Source organism: Ceratotherium simum, chromosome 5, assembly GCF_057802395.1.
Source record: "Ceratotherium simum simum isolate JZ-2026a chromosome 5, ASM5780239v1, whole genome shotgun sequence".
NCBI classification, from domain to species: domain Eukaryota; kingdom Metazoa; phylum Chordata; class Mammalia; order Perissodactyla; family Rhinocerotidae; genus Ceratotherium; species Ceratotherium simum.
Window position 1 is genome coordinate 53,289,591 of NC_141904.1, and position 14,061 is coordinate 53,303,651.

The 14,061-nt window shown below is 58.4% G+C and overlaps 1 protein-coding gene across 8 annotated transcripts in view; it reads left to right on the forward strand.

The window, feature by feature from the left end:
* Nucleotides 1-14,061, forward strand: part of DNAH1 (dynein axonemal heavy chain 1) — a 73,959-nt gene that overhangs the window by 55,802 nt on the left and 4,096 nt on the right. For all 8 annotated transcript variants that reach the window (XM_087431138.1, XM_087431135.1, XM_087431137.1 and 5 more), the window contains 22 exons: nucleotides 526-722; nucleotides 1,211-1,346; nucleotides 2,288-2,496; nucleotides 2,728-2,899; nucleotides 3,678-3,869; nucleotides 4,245-4,355; nucleotides 5,152-5,337; nucleotides 5,760-5,951; nucleotides 7,265-7,432; nucleotides 7,524-7,715; nucleotides 7,910-8,041; nucleotides 8,540-8,665; nucleotides 9,347-9,466; nucleotides 9,586-9,735; nucleotides 9,857-10,017; nucleotides 10,889-11,114; nucleotides 11,257-11,452; nucleotides 11,739-11,890; nucleotides 12,575-12,771; nucleotides 13,023-13,171; nucleotides 13,419-13,573; nucleotides 13,662-13,793. In XM_087431138.1, coding sequence (XP_087287264.1) covers nucleotides 526-722; nucleotides 1,211-1,346; nucleotides 2,288-2,496; nucleotides 2,728-2,899; nucleotides 3,678-3,869; nucleotides 4,245-4,355; nucleotides 5,152-5,337; nucleotides 5,760-5,951; nucleotides 7,265-7,432; nucleotides 7,524-7,715; nucleotides 7,910-8,041; nucleotides 8,540-8,665; nucleotides 9,347-9,466; nucleotides 9,586-9,735; nucleotides 9,857-10,017; nucleotides 10,889-11,114; nucleotides 11,257-11,452; nucleotides 11,739-11,890; nucleotides 12,575-12,771; nucleotides 13,023-13,171; nucleotides 13,419-13,573; nucleotides 13,662-13,793 — 3,651 coding nt within the window. The remainder of the gene's footprint in view (nucleotides 1-525; nucleotides 723-1,210; nucleotides 1,347-2,287; nucleotides 2,497-2,727; nucleotides 2,900-3,677; nucleotides 3,870-4,244; nucleotides 4,356-5,151; nucleotides 5,338-5,759; nucleotides 5,952-7,264; nucleotides 7,433-7,523; nucleotides 7,716-7,909; nucleotides 8,042-8,539; nucleotides 8,666-9,346; nucleotides 9,467-9,585; nucleotides 9,736-9,856; nucleotides 10,018-10,888; nucleotides 11,115-11,256; nucleotides 11,453-11,738; nucleotides 11,891-12,574; nucleotides 12,772-13,022; nucleotides 13,172-13,418; nucleotides 13,574-13,661; nucleotides 13,794-14,061) is intronic.

Here is a 14,061-nt window from a genome sequence, read left to right on the forward strand (position 1 = left end):
CCTGTCAAATGGGTGCAGCTAGGCCCTGCTTGGCCCATCTCTGAGGACAAGCCTATGGTTCATCTGAGATGGGCTCTATAAACAGAGAAATTCTGTGCCAGTTTGAGGGGCTATCATCCCACCCGCAGAGGGGCAGCAGGGTCCCTGAGGCCACAAGTCTGAGTCAGGACCCCAGAGACTCAGGGAAGAGGCCTCAGTCAGTGGGCTCAGAGCTGTGTGGCTGGAGTGAGACTTCTGATGGTTTCTCTCTGCACACATCCTCCCCTAGTTCCCAGGAGCTCCCACCAGGGTCCCAGGTCAGTACATCCTGGTGACCCCCAGAGGGAACAGGCAGGGCTCTGACCCTGACCCTCAGGCCTCAGTGTGTCTGATGATTAAGCCTCATTCAGGCGGAGCTGACTTGTTAAGGCCCTCCGTGCATAGACGAGCAGGACCAGCTGTGGGAGGGGGTGCACTTCTTGTCAGGGGACCCAATGCATGGGGACAGAGGGAAGACCCAGCTCTCCATGTTCCCCGGTGCCCCAGATGAGGCAGGTAATCGAGGAATACGTGGAGGACTACAACCAGATCAACACAGCCAAGCTGAAGCTGGTCCTCTTCATGGACGCCATGAGCCACATCTGCCGCATTAGCCGCACCCTTCGCCAGGCGCTGGGCAACGCGCTCCTGTTGGGTGTAGGTGGCAGTGGCCGAAGCTCCCTCACACGGCTCGCCTCGCACATGTGAGGGCCCCCAGGCGTGGTGTGGGCAGTGGGTAGCTAGTGGCAGACTGTTGGTTCCATCCATGTTCTTCCACAGTGGTGGGAGCCTGGGGCCACCCCACGCCAGACCCACCCAGCCTGTGGGCATCTGGAGGGACTGGGAACAGGACCTGGGCTCCAAGGAGAGGCAGCTGCCTTGTCCTGTGGTGCTGTGGGGAGGGGGATGAAGCTGTAGGCATCCAGAAGGGACTCCTAGAGGAGGCAACCATAGGCCTGCTCTCAGAATCAGAGCTGGGAGGATGGAAGGGAATCACAGGCTCCCGGGCTGAAGGAGCAGCTTGAGCATAGGTTTGGAGGCAAAAGACCAGGTTCAGGACCTGGAGAGTCTGCAGATCTGCCCAGGGTGGAAGCAAGACTCTGGACGGCTGGAGTGGGGCATGGGCACCCACCAGCCTCTCAGCACTTGGCCCCAAGCTCTGGCACACCGCCTCTCAAACTCTTGTCTCCAGGGCTGAGTACGAGTGTTTTCAGATTGAACTATCCAAGAACTACGGCATGACGGATTGGCGCGAAGATGTCAAGAAGGTCTTGCTCAAGGCTGGCCTGCACAGTCTGCCCATCACCTTCCTGTTCTCGGACACCCAGGTGCCACCACTATGGGCAGTGGGCAGGGTCCAGAGTGGGCTGGATACAACCCCATCCCAATGTGGCATCCTGGAAGGTGGTCAGTCCTTCATGCCCAGGTCACTATCAGTTGGAGTGGATGTTGGGAGGGATGGCTGGGACCAGGGGGGCCACAGATGGGCGGGTCAGGTGCATGGGGCTGAACTCAGCTTCTTAGAGCTAAGGGGACATAGATCATTACAAGGCCTGAGGGTAAAGAAGGTCTCTGGCATCATGCTGACCACAAACAACACCCTACTCACTGGCCAACAGCTTCCCACCTCAAGGACCACAGGACTTGTGCCCATGGCTTCCTTCTTGGAGGCTCCTCCCTCTGGAGTTCCCCAGGCATGAGGCCTCGCCCCAGTTATCTGTGAGAAGGACAGGTTGTGGCTCTGGGGGCTCAAGACAAATAAAGCAGTACTTAAACCTGGCTGGTGGTCAGAGTTGGCTGAGGCTGAAGACCCAGAATGCACACTGCCCTGGGCAAGGGCCCCTCTGCTGCCAGCCCTGTTTCTACCCCTGGGCTCCCTTCATGAAGTCAGGCAAGTGAGGGTGCCCTCTGGCACAGGCCAGGCCCTGGCCATGTGAGATGGGCAAGGACCCATTTCTTCTTGTGGCCTGGTTTCCTCCTGTGAGTAAACTGAGGCATGGAGAGGCCTGGAAAGTGAGGAGGAAGATGTCACATCTCCCACCCAGGACCCAGGGCCCTTCCATAGCCCAGGGGTGGTATTCAGGGTCTCTCCTGTAGTGCAGGCCTGGGTGTGAGTCCTAGACCACGACTTGTGAGGTTACTTGTGTGACCCTGGGCTTCTCTGAGCCTTGGTGGCATGGTCTGTAAAATGGGGCTGTTGTGAAGTTTCCAGTGAAACTATGGTCAGGGAGCCCAACACCCATCAAGGCTCCAACCCATCCTTCCCCAGATCAAGAACGAGTCCTTCCTGGAGGACATCAACAACGTCCTGAACTCTGGCGACATTCCCAACCTCTACTCCTTGGACGAGCAGGACCAGATTGTCAACACTATGCAGCCCTATATCCAGGAGCAGGACCTGCAGCCCACCAAGGCCAACCTCATGGCCGCCTACACCCGGCGTGTGCGCAGCAACATCCACATGGTGCTATGCATGAGGTACAGGCAGCCATCGTGGCCACACGGGGACAACAGGGCTGGGCGGGGGTGCACTTGGGCCTGCCATAAGGAGAAATGGCCTGGGCCCGGCCACCATGATATTGGGTCCAGGCTTCTGTGCTGTTGCATTCTGGCTGCCATGCCATAGGGCTGTGGAAGGGCCCTGAGTCCTGGGTTTCTGGGGGTGTAAGTCTGTGTCTCAGGGCCTCATTTGGACGCCTGGCCCCCCAGCCCCATCGGAGAAGTCTTCCGAGCTCGCCTGAGGCAGTTCCCCTCCTTGGTCAACTGCTGTACCATCGACTGGTTTAACGAGTGGCCAGCAGAGGCCCTGGAGTCTGTGGCCACCAAGTTCCTGAATGAGATCCCAGAACTGGAAGCCACCTCTGAAGTAATTGAAGGACTGGTAGGTGTCTTGCTGAGGAACAAGCCCTTGGGGGTAACTGTTTAGGTTTGGGCTTGGGGTCACTGAGACCTGGGTAAAAGTTCCAGACCCACCACTGATGGTAGGCCTTTGGGCAGACAGCTTTATCTAGCTAAGCCTCAATTTCCTCATCTGTATAATGGGAGTGCCACAAGGTCATCATGATGACATAGGAGATTGGGCACACAGTCACACAGTCACTGTTTCTCTTATTCCCTGAGAGCCTTGTGGTAGCTTTCTTCAAACAGACCACTGACACAACCCAGAGACCATAGATGTGGGAACTAGATTTGTCTGGTCCAACCCGAAAGAGTGTTGGTCACTAGGGGCCAAGAGCAGGGTAAGTCCATGTCCCTGCCCAGCTGTGCTGAGGCCTTGGGCCCTCCCTCCCCCAGGTCCAGCCTCCAAGGGGGCCCCCACCTCAGGGCTCTCAGAGAGAGGCCGGTCATGGGGGCTGTGACAAGGGCACTGGGCAAAGAGCTGGGAGACACCTGGGTCCACATTCAAAGCCAGCTCTGCCCTTGACAGCTACGTGAACTTGAATAAGCCCCTTGACTTCTCTGGGTCGTGGGATTTTTATCTGCCAAATAGGTGACCCTGACCTGGAGGTCATGAGGATCATAGGAGACAGTGAGTGTGAGGGGCATCAGGGTTCCTGCACATGGCTCCCTCCTTGGGACCAGGCTGCAGTGGCTTCAAGGGTGCCCCATCTTTGCTGGGGGCTCAACAAGGCTAGCATCAGTGGTCTCCTGCCCCACAGATTCAGGTTTGCGTGTATATTCACCAGTCGGTGGCCAGGAAGTGTGTTGAGTACCTGGCCGAGCTGGCCCGCCACAACTACGTGACCCCCAAGAGCTACCTGGAGCTGCTCAATATTTTCTCCATCCTCATTGGGCAGAAGAAACAGGAGCTGAAAACCGCCAAGAACCGCATGAAGAGTGGCCTCGACAAGGTGGGCCTGGGTGGGGTCTTGTGGGCAACTGCTAGCTGCCCGTGGATCTGCCAGCTCCTTCTTAGCCCTGACGCAGCCCAGTCTTTCAATTAGCAGCCTACGGTGTTTAAATGGGTGGCTTCCTCCCTCACCAAATGAGCAAAAGCTGTGGCCAAGGGCAAGACCAAAGCAGGTCACCCCGCAGATTCTCAGAGGACTAATCCCTTCCTCTGGGGGTCCACTGGACAACCTGGGGGCTGCTGAAGCTGCCGGCCAGTCTCTCACTCATGAATGAGGGCTGCACTGCAGGGTCCTCTCCCCGGCCCCCTCCAGGATCGGCTTTCTCTCTGGTCTCCCGTCACACCTAATTTCCTCTCTGTGCCCCCCGCCCCATAGCTGCTGTGCACTTCTGAAGATGTGGGCAAGATGCAGGAGGAGCTGGAGATAATGCGGCCCCTGCTGGAGGAGGCTGCCAAGGACACTATGCTCACCATGGAGCAGATCAAGGTTGGGGGTGCTCCTGGGGCTCCCCTCCCTGATGTCTGACCATGTCTGAGGATGCTCAGCATCTCCATACAACCATAAGATTGCTAGCTGCTCAACCTCTGCAGGTTTCATAACCTCTTGGTGCCCAATTTCCTCATTCAGTAGTCATTTTTTATTCAACGAATGCTTGCTCAGAGCCTACTCTATGCCAGGCACTGCACTAGGCAGGGGATATGGTGAAGAACAAGACAGACAACACAGACTGAGTGGCAGGGCCACCACAGGCAGCCATGCAGAATCTGCCTGAGTCTCCCTCTGAAATCCTCTGAGTCTACATGAGCTGCACCTCCTGCTTTTGAGGGTCCTGCCCTCACAGCATACATCACAGATTTGCATATTCATTATGACAGCTTTCTGGCAGAAGTAGTTATGTCCTGCTCTACAAAGTCAGTGTACTGAAAGATTTTCCAGCAGATGGAAAGAAAGTGACTTGTGAGCGGAGCGCCTTTCTCTGTCTTGCAGGGAGATGCCCTGTGGGTTTAGGGGGCCCTGCCGCGTGGGGTACTTATGCTCAAGCATGTAAAGCCCTGAACCCCATGCCAGGCCCACAGTGAGCACTCAGGATTGGAAGGGGCTCCTAGCATTCCCAGATCTCCACGGGCTGTCACAGCTGAGAGGGCCCTGGGAGAATGGAGCATCCCAACTCTCACTTCCTTCCACCTGAGGAGACTGAGATGCAGAGAGGAGAAAGAGGAGGAGGGCACACTTGTTCCTGACACTGGCCACCAGCTGAGCCCTCCCTGCCTTGGGTCCCCAGGTGGACACGGCCATTGCTGAGGATACCCGGAATTCAGTGCAGGCAGAGGAGATCAAGGCCAATGAGAAGGCCAGGAAGGCACAAGCTATTGCTGATGATGCCCAGAAGGATCTAGATGAGGCTCTGCCAGCCTTGGATTCAGCCCTGGCCAGCCTGCGCAACCTCAACAAGAATGATGTGACTGAGGTGGGCAACCAGGCATCTCCTGAGCTTCCCCTGGCATCCCTCCCTGGTGCTCTTGGGTCCTGGCCCCTAGGCCCTCCCTCTACACATCGCTTGGGGGCCATGTACTGAGAGGTGAGGGCAGAACTAGTGCTCAACCCAGCTGCCTGCCCTTACCTCCTTATACCAGTCCCCAGGGCCCAGGCAGGCACATGAGGAGGGCTTCGGGCCCTGAGAAATGAGCTTCCAGAACTCATGGCCAGGCCTGGGTATGTGGGGAAGCAGTAGGAGCTGAGGCAGACCTCAGGGGATCTCTGGGCGTGCCCTTTGTCTGTGGTGGTAGGGACTTGGTTTGCGGGGCCCACCTTGTCTGGCAGCTGTCCCTGCCTAGGGGTACCCACTCAGTGATGGACCTCCTCCTTCCCCACTCTTGGCACGGCCCACAGGTGCGTGCCATGCAGCGGCCACCCCCAGGTGTGAAGCTGGTCATAGAAGCTGTGTGCATCATAAAGGGCATCAAGCCCAAGAAGGTGCCTGGAGAGAAGCCTGGCTCCAAGGTGGATGACTACTGGGAGCCCGGCAAGGGGCTGCTGCAGGACCCAGGCCGCTTCCTTGAGAGCCTCTTCAAGTTCGACAAGGTGAGCATGCCAGGCACCCAGCCAGCCAGTGAGTGAGTGAGTGAGGGCAGGACCCAGCAGGGCAGGGAAGTAGGGAGAGGAGCCTGCCCCATCACAGTGCTGTCTCTGTCCTGTCTCCCTCTGCCTACAATACACAGCCCTGTGGCCACAGAGCTGATTGGGACCAGATCCTGGCCCCGAGGAGCTCTCTGGCTGGTGGAGGCAACAGACAGACCCACCGACAGATGGGTATGGAGGAAATCAGGACTCGGGCAGGTTCCTGTGCCCAGAGGACATCACCCACAGTCACTGCAAGGCTCTGCAGCCTGGAGATTCTCTCTTTTGCCCTTTCCTCCCTTTGACCCCCATGGCCTTGGCCTAGATCTTCACCGTCTGCTCGACTATCACCTCTCCCTCAGCCTCAGCCCATGAGGTTCAGCTTATCCTGTCTGTCTCTGGGTTTCTCTGTCTGCCTGTCCATCTTGGGGTCCTCAATATCCGTGGGCACGTGCTCTCTTGGGGGCTGCTTCATGGTTAGGTCAGCCTGGAGCCCTCAGCCCTCTTGGAGGGCCCCTTTCCAGCCCAGAAATTAGCTAGGGGGCAAATGCCTATCCCACACAGGCCACCCCCATGGCCATGTGTCAGTGTTGAGGCCCTGGGAACTTCCTGGGCCACACTGGGAGGGTGGAAACAATGGCACATCTCAGCAGCAGCTGGACCTCCTATGGGCTCCCCATCCCTCCTCTTGCTCCTCCATCAGACTGGAACCAGAGGCCCCGTAGGTCTAACTAAGCCCAAATCAGGAATGCTCATGGCCAGTGCTCAGGCTCCCCTGGTCCCAGGATCTGACCTCTGGGAGCGCATGAACAATGTAGATTCCTGGGCCCATCCTGAATTACAAGGTTGGACTCTCCCAGGGTGGGACAAGAACCCCAAGAATGTGGTGAGCTCTCGGGGTGAGGATTATTACCCTTGGACATGAGCCTGGTTGGGCATCAGAACCACTCAGTCATCTCCACACCAGCCAGGAAGCAGCCCTTGTCTCTAAATCAGTTTTAAATGAGGCCTATGTATTATCAGATTGCCTGTGTATTGAGGCCGTGTCGTTTCTCAAGGAAGAAATCTCCAATCATATTATCTGAAATCCTGGAACACAGAAGTTCCTCTTCTGGCCAGCCCTTCTGGGTTGTGTTTATTCCCTAAGAAGGACACCTGCACTGAGGCCTGCATGGGACATGGGGCACAGAAGCAGGATCAGGGTGTCCCTCAGCAGGCCCCACTGCCCCGTCATCCCTGAGAAGTAGCCCCGTGAGGCTCATGGTTCCCATCCCCAGGACAACATTGGGGAGGCTGTGATCAAAGCCATCCAGCCATACATCGACAATGAAGAGTTCCAGCCGGCCGCCATCGCCAAGGTGTCCAAGGCCTGCACCTCCATCTGCCAGTGGGTGCGCGCCATGCACAAGTATCACTTTGTGGCCAAGGCCGTGGAGCCCAAGCGGGTGAGGGCCAGGTATAGCTGGGGGGCCGGGGAGGGGGGTGTGGGCTCCCCCAGGGCACTTGGCAAGCTGGCCCTCTGCCCTCTGCCCACAGCAAGCGCTGTGGGAAGCCCAGGACGACCTGGAGGTAACACAAAGGATCCTGGATGAGGCGAAGCAGCGCCTGCACGAGGTGGAGGATGGCATTGCCATGATGCAGGCCAAGTACCGAGAATGCATCGCCAAGAAGGAGGAGCTGGAGTTGAAGTGTGAGCAGTGCGAGCAGCGGCTGGGCCGTGCAGACAAGGTGCACACACCCCTCCTGGGAGGGCCCGTGGTCATGGCCTGCCCCAAATGGGCTAGAAGGGCCTGGGTAGTGGTGGGGTCCTGGGGTGGCTGTCCGCACTCCCTCCCTGGCAGCCTTGGGGACCGCACTGGGCAGGGACACCCAGGGACCCTGCCCAGCCTCCCAGAGCCCACTGCACGGGGCTGCCTCTGCAGCTCATCAATGGGCTGTCGGATGAGCGGGTGCGCTGGCAGGAGACGGTGGAGAACCTGGAGCACATGCTTGACAACATCTCTGGTGACGTGCTGGTGGCTGCCGGCTTTGTGGCCTACCTGGGCCCCTTCACGGTAAGGAGCCCCCAGCCCTGCCTGGGACAGCCTTGCCTCTCAAAGAGTCTCTGCCTTGAGGCCTCACCTCCATGAGGGGCAGCCTTCCCTCACTCACTCATTCACCAAGCTCTTACCAAGCGTCCCATCTGAGCCAGGTCCTGTTCCAGGCACTGGGGATACAGCAGTGCACAAAACAGCCAGAAAACCCACCCTAGCAGGGCTGGCATTCTAGTGGGAAATATGAGCTTACACTTCTGTGCTTGCTGTGTGCATCCCATTCAGTCCTCACAGCAGCCCTGACAGTGGGCATTGCTGACATTGCCCTTGTTTCATAGATGAGGGGCTGAGGCTTATGGAGGCCGAGGAAGTCATCCAAAGTGGGACTACAGTGCTGGCATCTGGCTCCCTGGCTGAGCTCTGACCTATGAACAACTGCCGAGCACTGGGATACAGGGGGAGGTAGGAGGCCATTGCGGGTGTTGTGGTAGGGTGGCCCTGAGTCTAGCATCTCCCCAGGACCAGTACCGCACAGTGCTCTACGACAGCTGGGTCGAGAAGCTCACAAAGCACCAGGTCCCGCACACCTCTGAGCCCACGCTAATCGGGACACTGGGAAACCCTGTGAAGATCCGCTCATGGCAGGTGCCTGCCCCGGGGGGCTGGAGCCATAGGGCTGGGCCTGCGGCATGGTCCAGGCTGGGCCAGGAGCCTTCTGCCTCCCTCCCACCATCTTTCCTGGGTCTCCTTGGAGATGCCTCTCCTGAACCCACTGGGGGCCAGCGAGAGGGTTGGGTAGGAGAGGAGAAAGCTAAGTGTGGATGGTGGCACGGATTTACCTAACTGTGGGCAGAGAGTTCAAGGGATGCTTGTAGGAGTGGGGTGGGGTAGGGGAGCAGTGTCCAGAGTGAGGGTTAAGAAAAGTTCCCTAAAAGAAGTCATGTCTGAGCTAGACCCTAAAGGACAGGTAGAGTTGGCACAGGGAGAGAACCAAGAGACTGTAGGCAGAGGCCAACGGTGAGCCTAGGCCAGGAGGGCTGATGGGCTGCGGGCTCCGTGGAGATGGTCTGACTAAGCAAGGACTCAGTAGGCAAGAAGACAGAGAGACCCAGCAAAGGAGGGTGTCAGGAGCCAGTGTAGGAGCAGGAGAGAGACCAGAGTCCTGGGGGCTGAGACCTTGCGCACACTGTTGCCTGCTCCCCTCCAAGGGGGTGCAGTAAGGAGAGGGAAGGCACAGCCAAAGCATGAGGCTGGGAGTAGCTGCTGCCCTAGCTGACCCTGCTCATGTGAGAGCCCTGACCTAGTCCAGTGCCTGGTGCCCCACAGATTGCTGGCCTCCCCAACGACACACTGTCAGTGGAGAACGGGATCATCAACCAGTACTCCCAGCGCTGGACGCACTTCATTGACCCTCAGAGTCAGGCCAACAAGTGGATCAAGAACATGGTGAGCCACCTGGCTGGGTGCCGCCACCCCACCAAGCTGGGCTTAGCAGGTACGGGAAGTAGATGAGCCTCAGGCTGGCTCTCAGCCCCTACAGCCCCCCTTGCCCCCTGTGCCCACAGGAGAAGGACAGTGGGCTGGATGTATTCAAGCTGAGTGACCGTGACTTCCTGCGCAGCATGGAAAATGCCATCCGCTTTGGCAAGCCCTGCCTTCTGGAGAATGTGGGCGAGGAGCTAGACCCGGCCCTGGAGCCAGTGCTGCTCAAGCAGGTGGGCCTGCAGTGGTGGAGGGGCGTGGCCTGTCAGTCTGGACAGGGGAGAGGGCAGCCCCCTGCCCCTGCTGCACTGGTGAAGCCCAGGCCACAGTGCTTGCTTGTCCCAACTACCACAGACATACAAGCAGCAGGGGAACACGGTGCTGAAGTTGGGGGACACGGTCATCCCTTATCACGAGGACTTCAGGATGTACATCACCACCAAGCTGCCCAACCCACACTACACGCCCGAGATCTCCACCAAACTCACCCTCATCAACTTCACCCTGTCACCCAGGTAAGCCCCAGCCCCCGGGCCCTCAGGCATTAGCTCTGTGACCTGACTGGCTGCCCCTTTCCCACCCCCAGGCCGAGACTCAGTAGGTCCTTCCCCCACTCAGAGGCTCCACCAGCTTCCTCCCAGGCACTCTAGCATTCCACGCCTTTCTAGCCCCTCCACTAACTCCCCTTACTTGCCACTGTTTCCACCTAAGGACCCCCACCCGCAACTCATCCTGATCCCTGGTCAGGACTCCCCTGCCTCCCCAGCCAGCACTAGCCCCACCTCATCCAGTTACCCTTCCCCCCACAGCTCCGCCCTTGCGCACTCACCCCCAGAGTTGTCCTGGAGCCCTGAGTCAGACACCTTCTGGCTCCCTGCACCCAAGTCCTGTTTCCTGCCCTTGCTGCCGTGAACCCAGGTGCTATGGCTGTTGCTGGCCACCCACACAGAGCCCACAGGCCACACAGGCCCACAGACTCCAGAGGCCCACTCCATGCTGAGGCCTCCATGCCAGTGGCCACCATGAGCCTCTCCACAGACCAGAGGATGAAAATGCCCTTAAGGCCTGTCCCTCCCAGTCACCTACAGCCCCCTCCTGCTGAGAGGGAGCTTTTTGGAGACCCCAGAAGCTCACACATCTAACTGCCTGGCCCCTGCTGGAATTCCAGGCTGCCACCCAAGGTCTTTCTGAAAAGAGGTCACTTTGAAGGCAGGCTCTGCATTAGCCCTGCAGCCTGAGACAGAGGCTAGGCCTCCTAAGCTAACACCAGCAGGGATGCCGGGCTCTTGGAGCCCCAGGAGCACAGGTAGATAGGTGAACAGGCTCAAGGCTGGCCATCCAGGGCCCACCAGGTGTTACAGACATGGTGTCTCCTGCTCCTGGCAGCGGCCTAGAGGACCAGCTGCTGGGCCAGGTAGTGGCTGAGGAGCGGCCTGACCTGGAGGAAGCCAAGAACCAGCTGATTGTCAGTGATGCCAAGATGCGCCAGGAGCTGAAGGACATTGAAGACCAGATCCTGTACCGGCTCAGCTCCTCTGAGGGCAACCCTGTGGATGACATGGAGCTCATCAAGGTTCTGGAGGCTTCCAAGATGAAGGCTGCTGAGATCCAGGTCAGCAACTGCTGCCCACCTTTGCCTGCCTCTTCCTGCCTCTCCCCATCTGCAATAGGCCTGACCCTGTCCCCACTCACCTCTGCCTGCTGCTCTTTGCCAGCCTACCTAGGCCTGACCACCCCTCCTACTGCACCCCTAGGCCAAAGTCAGGATTGCAGAGCAGACAGAGAAGGACATTGACCTCACGCGCATGGAGTACATACCCGTGGCCGTCCGCACCCAGATCCTCTTCTTCTGTGTGTCTGACCTGGCCACCGTGGACCCCATGTACCAATACTCCCTCGAGTGGTTTCTCAACATCTTCCTCTCAGGCATCGCCAACTCAGAGAGGGCAGGTAACCCTGGCACACAAGCACACACTGCCACATTTCCACAGTGGGCACACACACGTAAACTCACACCCATGTTCACTTGCACATATTCTCATATCAGACTCACACTCTGTAAGAATACACACACCCCTTCTTACCCTTCTTGGAGCCCCTTTACTGAGAACTCCAAATGCCCCAAGAGGATGCCCAGACTGCCCCTGTGGCTGCTGGGGAGACTGACTGGGCTGAACCCCAGGTATCTTTCTCCCCTCACCTCTCCCCATGCTGCCATCACCTCTCTGCCCTGCAGACAACCTGAAGAAGCGCATTGCCAACATCAACCGCTACCTGACCTACAACCTCTACTGCAATGTCTGCCGCAGCCTCTTTGAGAAGCACAAGCTGATGTTCGCCTTCCTGCTCTGTGTGCGCATCATGATGAACGAGGACAAGATTAACCAGGTGCATGTGGGCAGACAGGGCCGAGTGGGCCAGCAGCCTAGGACAGACTGCCTGAGCAGTTGCCCTGTTGCAGGGCCTGGGAGAAGGGAGTGGAAGGAAATGGAAGGCCATGCATGATGACACAACAAGAGCAAAAGGGCAGAGGCCTCAGGAAACACAATTCCTTGCTTAAAAACAGCCCGAAGACCCTGGGTTAATTGTGGCCCATGCGGCCCTAGGAGCGCAGGTCTTCTCAGAGCCTTGAGTGTGCTGGTGAGCACAGAGGCTGTCCTGAGCCTCCCAGCTCATGCTCTCATGAGCCCCAGGTATTTCGTGGTGTGTTGGAAAGCACTGCCAAGATAGTGAGAGTGATAGCCATGACTGTATGCCGGGCGTGGGGCTCATGGGGACACTCTCACCTACCCCAGTGAAACCCCTGGGAAGCAGTTGGAGTTCTGATTCTTCCTACTTTCCAAGTGAGGAAACTGAGGCTCAGAGAGGTCAAATCCTTTGCTAAGGGCACACAGCCAGGAAAAGGTGGAGAGAGGACACTGACCCAGACCTGTCTGACTACCACCCCCAAAGGGGACTCCATTTGTCTGGCTGCGGGTGGTAGGGAAGGCACTGCTGGATGGGGGGGTCTCAATGCTTACATGGAGGCAGGCCACAGGGCCTGAGCACTAGCCTCCCACTGTCCCCTGCCAGAGCGAGTGGCGCTACCTCCTGTCCGGGGGCTCCATCCAGGTCATGACAGAGAATCCTGCAATGGACTGGCTGTCAGACCGGGCCTGGCGAGATATTCTGGCACTTTCGAACCTGCCAGCCTTCTCCTCCTTTGCCCTTGACTTTGTGAAGCACCTCTCAGAATTCCGGGCCATCTTTGACAGCCTTGAGCCCCACCGGTGAGCTGGGCCCCAGGGAATGGCAGGGTGGACACATGGAGAGGGGGTGAGACCCCAGGAACAGGTCTGCCCAGGAACCTTCTCTGAGGGGACACCCAGGTTTGCCTTGCAGCTGTGGCCACGTCTCTTCCATGCCCCCAGCTATGTACCCCCCGAACATGCCCCTCTCCCCTGCCACCCAGCTGGCATAGTCCCTGTGGCCAGTGCCCTCCCACAGGTCAGCTCTCAGGGAGATGTGGGCATTGTTGCAGGGAGCCCTTGCCTGGCATTTGGGACCAGTCCCTGGACCAGTTCCAGAAGCTGCTGGTCCTCCGCTGCCTGCGCGGGGACAAGGTTACCAATGCCATGCAGGACTTCGTGGCCACCAACCTGGAGCCACGCTTCATTGAGCCCCAGGCAAGTGCTGCCAGCCAGTGCCCAGACTAATCCCCACCCTGTGTCCCAGGGGCCTGGCTGCACCTGGACAGACCACTTCGCAGTCTTGGTCAGGCTGGGACTCCTAGCCCCCACACAAAGGCTCTGGGAGGTTCCAGGCCCCAACATAAAACCCCCCTGGGACCTCTCTGGGGGCCCCAGGATCCCCTTCCCTTGCCCTGATCCCTGCCCCTGAGGAGTGGCACTAGCATCTTTCCCTGCCCTGTAGACAGCCAACCTGTCAGTGGTGTTCAAAGACTCCAACTCCATCACGCCCCTCATCTTTGTGCTGTCACCTGGCACTGACCCCGCTGCCGACCTCTACAAGTTTGCTGAAGAGATGAAGTTCTCCAAGAAGCTCTCTGCCATTTCCCTGGGCCAGGGACAGGTAAGGGCAGGATGGGGAGTGGGAAGGGGGCTGGAGGGCTAAGGGGCTGGGCCAGCTGGTCCCCCAGCTCAGCACTCCCACCCCACAGGGCCCTCGGGCGGAAGCCATGATGCGCAGCTCCATGGAGAGGGGCAAGTGGGTCTTCTTCCAGAACTGCCACCTGGCACCGAGCTGGATGCCAGCCCTAGAGCGCCTCATCGAGCACATCAATCCCGACAAGGTGCGCTTCCCTGCCCGCCACAAACCCATCAGGCCTCCTCTGCTGAGGGAGCACTAATACGGCCATCCAGGACTGATGAGGCTAAATGCAGTCATCCCGCAGAGCACTCAGCCCAACCCCAGGCACGTAGCGGGTACTCAGGAACTGACAGGGACAGGCATTGACTAGATTCATCTTCCCCCGAGTTACTGTTACCAGTGGTGATGTGACTTGCCCAAGGCCACCCAGCACAGACTGGTTACCCTGGGACTTGCTGAAGCCCATATTC